The sequence below is a fragment of the Paroedura picta genome, chromosome 1 (genome assembly GCF_049243985.1).
Source record: "Paroedura picta isolate Pp20150507F chromosome 1, Ppicta_v3.0, whole genome shotgun sequence".
NCBI classification, from domain to species: Eukaryota; Metazoa; Chordata; class Lepidosauria; order Squamata; family Gekkonidae; genus Paroedura; species Paroedura picta.
The window spans coordinates 109831868-109847287 of NC_135369.1; the positions used below are offsets into that span (position 1 = coordinate 109831868).

A 15420-nucleotide genomic window follows, 5' to 3' on the forward strand; every position below is an offset into this window, starting at 1 on the left:
AGAATGTGCACATACAGGTCTCCTTATGAAGGACTTTCTTCCCCCACGCCCAGAATTAAGAAATTGTTGCTGTTATCTGATTGTGCAGCAAGGAGATGCCCTTCTTGAAATGTCCTCAGAGAAATATATTCAAGGGAACACTGAAGGAAGCTTTCTCAGCAGTGGCCTCCAGTTTGTAGAGAAGTTGCTGGCTGTCACTTATAAAGCTACTCCTGTCACCAAAGCTTTTGTGAGACAAACCAGTATGGGTCAAAAACTTTATTTAGGATTTGAACATTCTGTCTCTATGGATCTGTGTCTCACAAGCACAATACTATAGCTAATTTGCACAGCAGTTTCTCATTTGCAGGAGGGGACTAAGTTAAAATTACACAGATAAAAACTAATGCAATATACTTATTTTGATGCTAAATTTATTTTTGTTATATCATATTTCCCCCTAAGTGGCCTTCCTACATTTTCTTGAAATCACTCTGTGTAAATCTGTGGTCCATAAGATTTCACAGATCAGATTTGTCCTTAGTGTAATGCTATTAACTTGCTTGCCACTACAGAATGGAAGAATTGTTCCAGTATAGTTGCCAATCGATACCCAGCTACCTGACCTAATGAACTTAAAAATACACAAATATAATTTTTATGTAGAGAAAGCATGCCTCAATATCATAACAGAGCTGTAATTTTGCACTAATGTGTGTTAACATTTACATTATCCATTATAAAGTACAGTATTTATTAGTTTTATGTCTCCCCTTCACACATAATAATCTTGCATGTCAGCAACAAGAAATATCATAAACTTTTTTAAAGAGTGTTTTTATAATAAGCAAACCAGGTATAAATAAGATTTTTATAACAGTTTATAAATTTTAAAGTATGCATTGAGGTTAAGTAAAGGGGGAAATGTGCCAGTTATAAAGCAAATAAGGTGTGTGTGTGTGTGTGTGGTGGGGGGTTTATACAATTCTGTGCTGTTTGTATGTCTCATGGTAAAAATATTTAAATAGTTACACTTGGAGTATATAAAATAATGCCTCAATTTGGGAACTCTTTCAGTATTCCCAAAGGTCCAAAGGCATTTAATATTATTGTTGCTTCATCTTTTAAATGTAGGGCTTTTAAAAATGTAGCCCTTCCAGAATAGAGGGGAGAGGAGCTCACACAATTCATCATGCCTGAAAATGAATTTGAAGACCGACTAGCAGCCTAAACTCCTGAACAACATACCAGTGTACTTATGTATGTGAGGGTCAACAATTTTAGCTTCTGTAACATAAATCAGGAGAGGGTAAATTTTATACCCCAAGGGCTCAGTTTTAGTTTCCTCCCACTTTTGAGGGGTCCAAGTGAGATGCCAGCTCTTCCTGTTCATGGCACCGGCAGTGCCATGTCATATCTGGAAAGTGTGAGCTGCTGGTAAGGGAGACAGACTGTTGGCTACAGCAAGCACAGACACAGGCATGGTCTTCTCTCCCACTCTGCTGTGGTTTTACAGGCTGATGTTCCTGAAAAGCAGCTTGAGGGTCTGATAATAACTTCTCCTGGAATGGATAGGTCCCCCTCAACCCAACATGATTTCTCCAGCTCTTGCATATAGTACATGTGATTTTCACTCTCCCCCCTCCCCGCTTTCCTCTTTCCCCTTAACCACTTCCCTTTTCCTGTTGTCTCTCCTTCCTGTCAACCAGCCAAACCTTTAGTTTAATACCCTATCCTACCATTAGCACCCTTTTCCCAAGAAAACTCTGTCCCAGTTGGGAGATGTTGGTTGCCAGGAAAGGCCCAGCTGTGAAGTGAGCAAACAGCAAAGGCTTCCCCGTTTCACCTTCCTTCCACAATTTCTTCTTTCCCTACAACTGGCAGCCCCCATATATTGAACCCTCTCTTATTTCTCTCTCTCTCTTTGCCACCTACCCACCCACCAACCTACCTTTTATCTTCTCCATCTTCAGCTATATTATTTACTTCATTTATAGCCCGTTTCTCTCCACAATGGAGACTCAGTGTTGGCATAGTTTAAAAATGCAAAGAAGTGTACAGCACCAAGATGCTTAAATGAATAAAATAGTTTTATAAAGAAGAGGGGGGGAAAAACTTTGTACTGAAAGAAGAGAGAACCCTGTCTACTTATTCTGTTGCCTTTGTTCAGTCTGCTGTGGAGGCAAGCAGGGAGGAAGTGTGCTCAAAGGAGCAGGAAATCTTCAAATAACTAATCAAGGAATTGGAGATTTGAAAAACATCAGGAAGTTCCTAAGCTAACTATGCTAAATATATATTTTCAATGTTCCCTGCAGGACACTCTTAGAATCATAAAATCATAGAGTGGGAAGGGTCCATACAGGGCATCTAGTCCAACCCCTGCTCAACGCAGGATCAGCCTAAAGCATCCAGAATAAGTATCTGTCCATCTGCTGCTTAAAGACCACCAGTAAGGGGACCTCACTACCTCAGTAGGCAGCTGATTCCATTGCTGAACTACTCAGACTGTTAATCTTTTCCCCTGATATCTAGCCAGTACCATTTTACACAGAGCCTCTTGTGGCGCAGAGTGGTAAGGCAGCTGTCTGAAAGCTTTGCCCATGAGGCTGGGAGTTCAATCCCAGCAGCCGGCTCAAGGTTGACTCAGCCTTCCATCCTTCCGAGGTCGGTAAAATGAGTACCCAGCTTGCTGGGGGGTAAACGGTAATGACTGGGGAAGGCACTGGCAAACCACCCCGTATTGAGTCTGCCATGAAAACGCTAGAGGGCGTCACCCCAAGGGTCAGACATGACTCGGTGCTTGCACAGGGGATACCTTTACCTTTACCTTTTTACCATTTTACACATACTTTAAAGGCATTACTGCAGGTCCTATCCTTTGCTGCCAACTGCGCCCTGCCCTCCTCCAAGTGAATATCTTTCAGATACATAAAGAGAGCAATCATTTCTCCCTCAGCCTCTTCTTCTCCATGCAGAACATCCCCAAGTCCCTCAACCTTTCCTCACAGGCCCTGGATCATCCTCATCGCTTCCTCTGCACCCTCTTAATTTTGTCCACATCCTTTTAGAGGTGAGGCCTCCAGAACTGCACAGAGTACTCCCGGTGTGGTCTGACCTATGTGATATACAGCAAGACAATGTAATCTTGCGATTTCAATGTGATTCCTCTTTCGATAAAGCCCAAGACTGTTCTTCAGATTCTAATCATGCACACAGCAGATTTGCATATTATAAAGCACCTTACTTAATTCTCCTCTCCATTTTATTCTCAGAAAAACCCTATGAGCAGAGACAGACAAAGAGTGAAAAACCCTAGGAAAAGGCTATCCCCCAGTCTGCCTTGGCCCCACTCTCAAAGAAGGGAGTGACAGAGAAAGAGTCACTATGTCTGACTCTGCCACTCCCTTCTAAAGGGGAAGATGGAGGGAGGGAGAAGCAGTCTGTCTAACCAATTGGTTGGATGATGCTTTTCCCACCTTAGGCATGTCTAGGATGGGCTGCCACCCCTTTCCTCACATCACATAGGCCAGCCATTGCCTCCTTCAACTTGGCCAAGTACCTCCTTCCCTTTGTATGGGGCTCAACTAAGCTGAACTAGGATTTGGCCAGGGACAGCATGCAGGGCTCACCCAAGCATTGTCCTAGCCTTACCTGAGGGTGGCTGACCCAGGTGAGGAAGGAAGCCATTGGCTCACTAGGATGCAGCCTGATGCAATTAATGGTCAGTGTGTCCCTGCCTGCACAGTAATTTGGGCTGAGAACTGACCCAGTGTCACCCAGTGAGTTTCAAGACCGAATGGGTATTTGAGGTTGTACTCTGACATTCTAACCACTACCCCACACTGGCTTTCAGGGGCTCACTGCTATTGAATGGTTGCTGTTTTGTTTAGTATACATTTCCCCTCCTTTTTCCTGAGACTTGTTTCACCTCCTTTTTAAGGCGAGTGACCTGACTTGAGCTCCTTGAGGGTGGGATCTACAATTTACAAATCTAGTGTCCTTGCAATTTTGAGCAAGCAAACGGTGTTTTATGTGGGAATCTGGCAAGGGATTGCAGTAAAGACTGGACCACTTCCTGTATGGATCAAAGTAACATGGCTGATGAGGGAGCTGAGGTAGTGAGTAGGGATGGGCAACTTGAATAAGCTGAAAAATACCCGAAACAATCCTGTTTCTGGTACTCCTTGGACCTATCCAAGCCAAATCACCCATTTCTGTACTTTAAACTGGATAGGAGGCTTTTAAATGGCTTCCCTCCCCCTGGCATGTCAGTTCACACATGCTTCTTTACTGCTGTGGGCACTGAAAATTTATTTTGACTTCAATATTTTTGTGAAGTTCTGCTTTTGGAGCTTAACAGTCGTTACAGCTTTAACTGGACATTTATTCTTCTAATTATACTGTAGCTGTATGATGATAAAAATCAATGCCTGATCAACGCTGTTCTGAATCGTGATTGGCTGATCAGTTTACCCACAAGTTTCTGACAAACCCTACCAACATTTTCTTCAACTCCCCCCTTCCTTCAAAGATACATGAACGAAGACAGGGTTTCCCAATGTGGTGCCCAGACTTTCACCATGTATTTCAGGAAAGGAGGCAGTCTGCCTGCCTTCACACAAATAAAGGCATTTTTCTTTTGGATCCTCCCCACCTCTCAGTGGAGAAGATCCAGGACACTATGGATCTGCTTTGAGGCAGTGGGGAACACCAGATCAGCCTTTCTTCTTTTGACCACCTCCTCATTATGTGTATTTTATTCTTCCTTTCCCCCACCAGTCATTTTACTTAGTGTGCATGTTGCCTCTCCCTTGGGCTTCTCCTCCTCGATGTATGAGTGACACATCCACTTGTGGTGGCCATTCTGTAATGGCACCCACCACCCTGCCTTAAAATAGCAAACACAGCCTTAGAAAGGCTTCTCATTCAGAAGCTCACTGCATGATCTTAGGTACTCACCATCTCTCAAGGTTTCATGCATATCTGGCTTATTTCACAGCCATGTAAAATAAGGAGGAATATCTCCATATGGTTTGACTATTGCCAGTTAGCAATTAAAGAAATTCAGCTACGGAGTTTCAGAATAATTATTTGGTCTAATAACCATTACTTTACATTTTATGTAATAAGAGGTACTCCTGAAAGCAATGTATTGAAAATGGACACAGCTAGGTTTTATTTTATAGTTGAAGTCAGTTCCCCTGCTCATCATCTACACATTTAATTTTACCTTCAGTAAACAAGCTTTGAAGATGTCCCTGTGTTTCAAAAGACTGCAAAGAAGGGGGCTACATTCAGTCAAAACAACTGACATGCACTATTTGAGAAAATTTTAGCAATAGTTTTAGCAATAGTTCTTAAGAACTATTGTCTACTCCAGACAAACAAGTTAGCCTAGCAATGCTCTGATCTGAACAATTGCATTCCACTTTCTCATCTGGCGAGGAATATTTGATTCTCAATTAGGATGTTGCTGTATTAAAGAAAAACCTAATGCCAAATCATTAATTTCCGCATTGGAATAAATTGACACATCACGTGAAAGAGGCAAACACAGGGAGTTTGAGGGCTAGCTGCTTCACTCACAAGCCTGCCCTGAGGATGGTCTGCTACGAATGATTTGTCAGCTAACAAATCAAACCAGTTTACACCCTTCTAAATCTATTAATTTCCATGGGCTTAGAGGGGTTTAATTCTTTTTAGGATAGCACTGCTAGTAAACTAAGTAATTTTGCATTGTTATATTTACCATCAGATCCATTTAAAAAATGTAGTGTAACACTTTTAAAGAAATGCCTGCTGCCAGCAACTAAGTGCTTTCCCAGCCTGCTAATTTCTTGTCATTGCTCCCCGAATCCTTGCCACTGACCCAGCTGCAAAATGTATCAGCATATACTGGCAGTTCCTGATGTGAAGTTAGAATATCTGTCTGCATAATGGATTTTTAGTCCATAGACACTCACCTCTCATGGAACATTGGTAAGGCAAACTTGTTGCACTAAAGATGCTCAAGCATCAATCATCAATTTTAAACTGCAAGCAATAAGCCATTTTGAGAACTCTTGATGAGAAAAAGTCTACTAGTTGCTATCTTTCTGCTCTCTAGTATATGTAGGTACTTTAATATGGACCTTTTAGCTCTCTTGTAACACTTGAGTTGTGCATGCAGTGTAAAAGCCTATGTATAGATGCAAAGACGATTGCTGACATTACCCAACAAAAGGGGTACAAGGGCAAGGATATTCACCAAGGAGTAATTACTAGCAACAGTCTGTCCATCTACCTAAATGGAAATCTATATTGTACTTCTGTGACAGGAACAACACACTGCAATAATAATCACACTTTTGTGCCACTTGTTAGATAATAGGCTTATATATTCGAAGAAGCAGGTGTTGGTCAAAGAATGTTAATCTTTTGCAAAAAAAAAAGAAATTGTGACAAGTTAAGAGACTGCTATAGTTATCCTTTCATACAAGTTGTATTTGGTTAGTAAATTTACAGTACTATTCTGAAGTTACACACTTCTAAACCCACGGAGGCCAAGCTTAGGATTGCCTCATTGATCAATATTTGAAAAATAATTATTCACCCACATATTATTTGATCAAGAAAATTTATCTTTTATTTAGTTTAGGTTCAGCACTTCTGAGCAACCAGCACTGAGTTTTTCAAAAACTCCCCAGAAGGAAGAGATTTCCCCAAAACTCTTGACAAGTATATTGGGGGTACTTTTAAGGTTGGAACCATTTCACATGATAGATGAGCAAACATATGAACAGGAACAATTTCACAGGACAGAGGTGTTGCAATTAAACGTCACCAGGAAGACTTGGTTCTTATATGCTGCTTTACTCTACCTGAAGGAGTCTCAAAGTGGCTTAATCACCTTCCCTTTCCTCTCTCCAACAACAGACACCCTGTGAGGTGGGTGAGGCTGAGAGAGCGCTGATATAACTGCTCAGTCAGAACAGCTTTATCAGTGCTGTGGCGAGCCCAAGGTCACCCAGCTGGCTGCATGTGGGGGAGTGCAGAATCAAACCCAACATGCCAGATTAGAAGTTCACACTCCTAACCACTACATCAAAGTGGCTGAATTTGCTTTGCATTCTACAATGAATTTGGTTAGAAACTGATAACCTTTGGATACTTCAGTGAAATTCAAGGTAAGGCAGCAGGTGTGAAGGTAAATGAGGCAAGGTGGAAGAAAAAAAGTTTGCCGTCTCAAGGCCAACTAACAGTAAACCCTATAGGTGTTCTGGAGAAGTTGGGATAAATTTCAGATGACAAGATTAAAATGTGTAACTAAAGGAAATATTAACATGAGAATATTGTATGCACTCAAGAGGTCATTCATTCCATTGATCCAATTTTTATTTAGGATAGGAATGCAGAAAGAATTTTATATTAGAAAAGGAGACTATCATTGAGGTTAAAAATTGATCTGACATTGAAATCTATGTAGAGATTTAGATGGCTAGAGTATACTCAAATAGGAATATTTCCATTTTTTTCAAATCTGGAAACTATTCTAAATATTCTAAAAACATCAGCATACAAGTTTCTTTAAATGTTTTGATGCTGTTTGAAACGTTTTTCTTGTGCTTCCAAGGCAGTGATTCCCATTTGCTAACTCCATGAAGCATTTCCCCTGGTTTTCCCTTACCTCACTAGAGATTCTTTCTTGTCATCAGGGAGCATCTCAGAAGCAGCGGCCTCCACCACACACAATACATGTCTCCCAGGGTTTTGTGCTTTGTCCCAATTCCCACGTCACCCATTTGGACATTGGATAGAATAATTTGCTAACAGAATGGGCATATCTTGGAGGAAAAAACAGCATATAGAGCAGTAATGATTCATTTGACTTCAGTTTAACATGCTATGTGTACTATATTAAATTTATCATAAATAAGAGATGCAGGATTTAGGACTTTTAAATGTATCCTTACACTAGAAGATTTTACACATTTCGATTCTTCATTCAACATGATGTAGAAGCATCCACTTTTTCCAGCCATCAAGCTGCAAACCTGCCAGCACCGAACATGCAAGATGGTATGACAGAGCCTTAAGTTCGAATGTTTTCCTCCATTATTTTTCTGTAACATCTGTCTGGCAAAGTGTTCTAATCTATAGAACTAAAAAACCTGCCATGTTCTGTATCATTTAGTTGTCTTTCTACTTCGCTTTGTAGCTTTAAACACAGGACTAAAACCACAGCAGTAGCCTTTTTGAAGCTGGATAGCTACAATGCTTATAATTCAGTCTTTGAAACTTGGTGCCTTATTATGCTATGTATTATCTGAACAAGCTGCTGTTTATATGATGGTTCACAAGCCATTGAAAATGTGGAATATTCAATGTCATAAAGTTTTAATTCTAGAATTTTATACATATACATATAACCTTTTCCCCTACTTCCCCTGTCCCTCCCATCCACTATTACCTGCTCCGTTAAACTATATTTCATTTATACCATGACTTTTTTCTCAACCCAAAACATCTTACTATCATTGTCCTCATCTACATCTACCCCACCTGAGGTTCCAAATGTGTCAACTGACCCAAGGTTACCCAGCAAACTTCCATGACAGTAGATTCAAACCTGAGCATCCTAAATCCTAGTCAGAAATTCTAGCCTCTATACTGCACTGATTTCCATGTGGCAGCTACGTTTTATAGTAAGGTGCCATTCCTGTGTGAATCAGAGTAGTATGGTATATGATAGTGAGTTTCCCTGTAGCTGCTGTCAGTCCTGGCCAATAAGCCCCCCAAACATCCAGAGTTCCACTACACCCGCTGCCCTTTACTAATGTTAACAAAGATTTAATAGCTGGTAATATTGTTGGTTACCTAGTTACACCAATTGCTACTGAGATAGGAATCCCATGTGCCTCTTTCCCTCCTTCTAGCAACCCTGAAGTGTTCTCTTTTCCTGTGCCCTTCTCTTTCTTTCTACCAAACTTTCCTTTTCCACTTAAGTCTTCAGCTGTATTATTACATGTATACCCTTGTATTACCTTAGTGGGAGCTTGAAAAAGGTACATCATCATTTCTTATATTTATATTTCTCACAGCAACCCTGAGTGGAAAGCAAGTACTAGAGCCAGGCAGGACTCTTCATCTAGCATGGGTTCTGATTGGTGTAATTAAAATGTTGTTGTCTCAGAAGCCAGTATTGGTTTCATTCTTTCACCACCCCACAACCATGTCTCTTTAAAATTAACCACCACCACACACACAGGCTTCTGTACATACAGTTCAGTCTCTTGTGGCAGCCATTTTATGGTTGCACCCACCACCCTGTACCAGAATTGCAACATGGTCAAAAAGGTTAAGGGTCCTAAACCCCCATTCTAACTACTACCCCACACTGTGCTTTCTCATGTTTGCACAAAGATCTACTTTCATCTATAGCCTGCAATTTCTCCTCAGCACTTTCAGAAAACAGATTTTTGTGCAAAACCCCTTAAGGCAGATAGTGTAGAGCAGGGGTAGTCAACCTGTGGTCCTCCAGATGTTCATGGACTACAATTCCCATGAGCCTCTGCCAGCAAATGCTGGCAGAGGCTTATGGGAATTGTAGTCCATGAACATCTGGAGGACCACAGGTTGACTACCCCTGGTGTAGAGGATGGCCAAAACCTTGACAGGAAACCAAAGAATTAAAGAAACTGCTCCAAAGAGCTATCTGAAACTCAGCAAAAAGCAAACTGCCAGGCTCAAAATATTTTATTTGTTCATTTCTTGCATTTGAAGTATTCTTCGATGACATCTTTGGCCTGAGATTCTTTGCCATAGTCCTACAACAAAATAAACTAGTATCAGTACTTCTTGAATATTTGGATACTTTACCTAGTATCCAGGTAAACTTCCTAGACAAACTATACATATACAATACTGTAGCCATTTGCTGGGACCTTAATGACTACAAAGTCTTCAAGGCTCGTACCCTGGCTTTACTATTGCCAGCATATCTTTTAGATTCTGCAAAACACTGAAAAAGTTGAGCAGATTTTAGATTACTGGCAATTAAGTCAGTACAAAAGTTAAGCATACTAAACAGTAATGAGAAATTTAATTATTGGCCCTATTACAAAAGACAGGCATTTCCTAGCTATTAGCAACTTTGTGACTTAAATTTTAATTTGCTTCAAAAAAAGTATTGAGTCAGTATTCAAGTATTCAAACAATCAATTATATTCCTCTATCTCCTAATACAAGAGCCTCTTGGACCCAGGGTGGTAAGGCAGCTGACATGCTGTCTGAAGCTGACTGTGAGGCTGGGAGTTCGATCCCAGCAGCCAGCTCAAGGTTGACTCAGCCTTCCATCCTTCCGAGGTCGGTAAAATGAGTACCCAGCTTGCTGGGGGGTTAAACGGTAATGACTGGGGAAGGGATAGCAAACCACCCTGTATTGAGTCTGCCAAGAAAATGCTAGAGCAGTGGTCCCCAACCTTTTTATCACCGGGGACCACTCAACGCCGGGGACCACTCAATGCCTTTTAATGAGGCCCGGTGGGGGGGGGGTAGTTTACTCCTCTACTCTCAACCACTGCCCTAACGCTCTCTGGTTGCTATGGTAATGTTTAAACATCCCTTCAACATAAGATACAGACACGCCACAACAATGAAGTGTGTTGTAAAGGGCCGGGGGGGGGGGGGGGGAGAAGGCGTCCTTCGGGGCCCACCTCCAATTAGTCAAAGGACCACATGTGGTCCACGGCCCACAGGTTGGGGATAGCTACGCTAGAGGACATCACCCCAAGGTTAGACATTACCTGGTGCTTGCACAGGGCATACCTTTATCTCTACCTATACCTCCTAATACAGCCATTGGACCTACCCATTTTTCATTCATTTACCACATTCAGCACTCATCTGCATCCCACTCTGAAACCACATTACTGGGTTACTCATACCTGCCCTCTTAATTTCTAGTCCAAATCATAAAGCGTGTAATGAATACCTACTCCAGGCCAGTTATAAGCAGAAGTGACCTTAAAACTGTCTTTCTCAACCAGGGTCCCGTGAAACCCTAGGGTTGCTTGACAGCCCTGGAAGGGTTTCATGAATGGGCGGAAGTTAATTTTGATGTATCTTAAATATTTATTAAGCATTTATTGGATGATACGACCATATATGGTCATGTCAACCTGCACCTCTCCTCCCAAATTGGCCAGTGATGGGCCTGGAGGGGGTGGGAGGGATCCTCAGTGGATGTGTACACAGCTATGTTTCCCAACCATATTCAGCACAATTGTGCCACTTCTGGGGTTTCTCAAATCCTGAAGGTTGTTTCATGGGTATCTCAGTGGTAAAAAAGTTGAGAAAGGCTGTCTTGAACACTTACTTTTACAACCACACAACTGCAGCCCACAACTTTGCGAGGTTTTCCTTCTCTGTCGATCTTGCAGAGACCTACCCACTCACCCAGTTTCTTGTTGTCATCAACCTGCCAAAAATATTTGAATTCTATTAGAAATGTGTTTACCGTAACTCAAATAATATACCTAAAAAAGCTGTACACTCAGATATATTGGGTAACAGTTATGGTTGCTTTCCTCAAAGATCTCAGTAGAGGGAGCCAAGTTATCATCATGGTACAGCATAAGTAGTAACAGAAACCAGCAGACCCAAACTTTGGCCTCGCAGAAATCAGCTAAGTGAAAAGGAAAGGTTCTTACCAAAATTGTAAAAGGGAGCAGGAAGTAATTTTAAGCTGATAAATTATTCTTACTCACCTTTATCAGGTTGATTTGGTGTTCAGCACAAAGTGCTTCCACAAGTTTCACATACATGGGTTCGTTACAGTTGGATGCAAGAACACAAAGGTGGGCTTGGCGTCTAAAAACAGTATCAAAGAAGACCATTCATGCAAAAGACAAAGCTATACATCTGCAAGTATAATAACGACAACCATCATTGCCTTTTAGGATCTAAGACAACACAGAATTATCACACTCGAGAATTTTTCATATTTTCCTTTTAAAATAGAACTTAATATACTAGAGGCCCTCTGACAGCAATATTTTACACCTACTTCGTCTTTGTTTTTACTACCAAGAGACCTCAGCACAACTATTTAAAACAGTGGTTCTTAACCTTCCTAATGCCATGACCCTTTAATACAGGATTCTCATGTTGTGGTGACCCCAACTATAAAATTATGCAAGTGTTCTTTCACAGAAATTAAACCAAAACTGACCAATGGTGTGAAAATCCATTGTTCATGATTGTATATACAGTATTTGCTGGCGTATAAGACTACTTTTTCCCCCTGAAAAACATGCCTCCAAGTGGGGGGGTCGTCCTATATGCCGGGTGCACTTCAGTTGGGACAGACATAGCTGCCCATAGTACTGTAATGAAATGTAACAAACTCTATATTTTGAGTGGAAATGTTGGGGGGTCGTCTTATACGCCCAGTTGTCTTATACACCGGCAAATATGGTATATTGGTTTTCTTCCAGGGTTTCTCAGTTCTGTTCTTGTCCCGCCATGCCGATCTTTTTTTTTCACTGTTCGACAAATGTTCTATCTTGATCTACCCGGCAAGGCTGTTGTGTGGATCGCACACACACACCCCTCGCCAAGCTGCTTGCCCTGCCGTGACCCCTTTTTTAAGGGTCGTTCGACCTCCAGGTTGAGAACCACCGATTTAGATCCAATCTCATATCTAAATATCTAGAGTCCAGTAGCACCTTTAAGACCAACAAAGATTTATTCAAGACGTGAGCTTTCAAGTGCAAGCACTCTTCATCAGACTCTTTGTCTGACTAAGAGTGCTTGCACTCGAAAGCTCACGCCTTGAATAAATCTTTGTTGGTCTTAAAGGTGCTACTGGACTCTGATTTGATTGTGCTACTTCAGACCGACACGGCTACCCATTTGAATCTACTGGTACTTAAAAACATCTTTAGGTTTGTCAGACTATTATTTTCACTCATAACAGGAGTGAAGGGGTATCCGACGTTTTTTTTAAACAGTCATCATTCAAACCCTGCTATTAAGGCAATATCCTAGAAAGGGTTTCTTGTAAAAATGCTGGCCTGGAAAATTAAGTTTCCTTAGTATGGAACTCCAAATAACGCTGAGAATAAACCTGTTTAGACAGTTCGTGCCTATCCTTCTTACCATAACACTATTGCACCATTTTATTTCCCCAAACCAAGTCCAAGTATGTTGGGAAAACATAAATTCTAAATTAACAAAGAATCATCTACTTCGAAGACTATCTCGTGTGATATAAAGCACAGAAGTCAAAAACCTACTCCCAATCTTACATTGTCCCCGGGTGTAAGGGGAAGGCCTGAAGGGATTCCATGTACTAACTGGAAGAACCTATATCAACACATCACTTGCAATGACCACTTACTTGTCTAAGGCTTTGGCAGCTTCACGAATTCCACGGGCTAAACCATCATGGATAAGTGCAGTCTTAAGCACTTCTTGAAGCGCGGTGTTAACGTCCATTACACCTCCAGCAGCAATGCTAGGCAATGAGGGGGAGAAAAAACAGACGTGTAAAGATTACATCTCATTTTGCTTTTAACAATGGCCAGCTCCACACCATCTTAAAACTCAAGATCTGGTACTGAGGATCTAAAACTCCCAGATGTGGAGCTTGGAATTCAACTATGATGGCTGAAGACTATACTACGGATTAGAAGAAGGGGACAACTCCAATCCACCTGGGATTAGCATAAGAATGTAACGAATTAGAAGTCTTTCTATTGCATTCTATGCATGGTGAAGAGTAACTGCACATACAAGAATGGGGAAGCCATGTTCATAAGATATCACAAGCTAAAATGTGTTGTAACAGAAAAATACACATGATGGCTCTAAAAACTTTTCTGGATAACTGCAACCTAAGTTTCAATAAAAAGCTAAATACATTTGTCTAAATGCACGACAGCATGCATTCACCTACAGTTTCATTTACTATTCTGCAGTACATTACTTAATGTAGAGAGCCTCCTGCAGCTCTTCAGTATGCTTGTGATTTTATTATCCTGATTAACTCTTTGTTTTTAACCAATTAGCAACCTGAACACTCTTAGGCAGCCACGGTAAGCACCCATGTACATTTGAAACAGAACAAAATTTGAGTCCAGTAGCTTTTTCTTTACTGTACCTTAAGAAGCGTGCTCACATGTTGAAGTTTAGACCTTGGATAAAACTTAAAAGTGCCACTGAACTCAAACTTTGTTCTAAGTATTTGCAGCCTTCAATAAGTAAGGAAACAAGGAAAGGAACTTGTTCAGTCTCTTATTTAGCTTGGAAACCAAAACCAGAATGATTAAAAAAAAGATTTAAGTTGTGAAACAGGCATCATTAATGGGAAAAAAGCATTAGTTGATGCACACTGAATATAAAGCAACACATCCCCCACAAGTTAAGGTCTAGGGAGCCATGGCGGTCTTACCGCCATCTATTTAGTAAACAAAGTGAGAGTCAAATTTGAAATCGGGCCCTCAATGATCAGCCCTGCACATATACTTAGGCCCAGCCACGTGCAGCGAGCAGGAGCCTGCGCTCACACACACACAAAATCCCGTTGGGCTGCCCGCAAGAAGAGAGCGCAAGGCAGGAGGCGGGGCGAAGACGGGGACCAGCCGCGCGGCTCGGCACAGAACGCCGCCCGGGAGCCTTGCCTCGCGGACACTTACCCTTCCTCGGCCATGGTTGATGGTGACGCTCCCGCCCGGGGTTGCTGAAAGAAAACCAAACAGCGTTATTGGCGAGGCGAAGGGGAGCGCGAGACGCGGCTCCTTCCAACCCCGCCCCGTTTCTCTCGCAAGCGCGGGGGGCGGTGGGGGAGACACACAAAAGAACTTTTTTGCAGCGCTCCTCTAAGAACTCACCTACCAGCTTCCACGAGCCAACGCTGGAAAGGAAGGGGCGGAGCGCCCCGCCCGTGTATTTAAAGCTGCAAGGACCCCCCCTTCGCGCACGCGCAACTTTCCCTGTGTATAAGCGTCTATCTTTATCGCCTGAAATTTGCGATCGGGTAGTGCGGGTTCAGGGAAGAAGGTGGGAAAACTGCGTGAAACCCTGTAGATTTTATACACAGCGGTAAATTAGCATGTATTTTTTTTAACTCAAAGAGAGCGATAGGCTAGTTTGCAGAGGTATCGGAAACGCAACTAGAGCACGGCAGGGATAGGTGTCTACCGTGTTCCCCGGCGAATGCCGGCCCACCGGAGGACGAACTTGGGCAGGCTTCTTCGCCACAAACGCGCGCCGCAAAGGGCCTTCAGACCTCGGGGGCACCTGTCACTGTTCTTGGCGGAGTAAATAGTGAAACGTCGGGGAAGACGCCTGGGAAGGCTCGGGGAAATAGATCCGCGGCACGAGTGAAGCTCTGGCTCCTCCTCGCGTGTCCTGAACAGCAGAGATTCAGCAGGCGCAGCTTCCCGTTACCACCGGCCG

At 42.2% G+C, this 15420-nt stretch overlaps 1 protein-coding gene and 3 non-coding genes across 4 annotated transcripts; all 4 read right to left on the bottom strand.

Annotated features, from left to right (window-relative positions):
* Positions 1-9696: 9696 nt before the first annotated feature.
* Positions 9697-14953, bottom strand: RPS12 (ribosomal protein S12). Its single transcript, XM_077352539.1, has 6 exons — positions 14853-14953; positions 14658-14701; positions 13361-13477; positions 11727-11829; positions 11336-11437; positions 9697-9785 (listed from the first exon to the last, which is right to left on the bottom strand). The coding sequence occupies exons 2-6, from the start codon at positions 14669-14671 to the stop codon at positions 9723-9725; spliced, it is 399 nt and encodes a 132-aa protein (XP_077208654.1). The 5' UTR covers positions 14672-14701; positions 14853-14953; the 3' UTR covers positions 9697-9722.
* Positions 9881-10014, bottom strand: LOC143828222 (small nucleolar RNA SNORA33). The gene has a single exon (XR_013227565.1). It is a non-coding gene; the product is annotated as a small nucleolar RNA SNORA33 (small nucleolar RNA).
* Positions 11504-11592, bottom strand: LOC143828227 (small nucleolar RNA SNORD100). Its single transcript, XR_013227566.1, has one exon. It is a non-coding gene; the product is annotated as a small nucleolar RNA SNORD100 (small nucleolar RNA).
* On the bottom strand, positions 12906-12984 carry LOC143828140 (small nucleolar RNA SNORD101). Its single transcript, XR_013227525.1, has one exon. It is a non-coding gene; the product is annotated as a small nucleolar RNA SNORD101 (small nucleolar RNA).
* Positions 14954-15420: the final 467 nt, after the last annotated feature.

Excerpts from the sequence above, each read along its gene's own strand:
- RPS12 (XM_077352539.1), bottom strand. Across the intron at positions 11,830-13,360 it reads GCTGCCAAAGCCTTAGACAA|ACGCCAAGCCCACCTTTGTG; the intron begins GTAAGTGGTCAT and ends TACTGTTTTTAG. Across the intron at positions 11,438-11,726 it reads ACCAAATCAACCTGATAAAG|GTTGATGACAACAAGAAACT; the intron begins GTGAGTAAGAAT and ends TATTTTTGGCAG.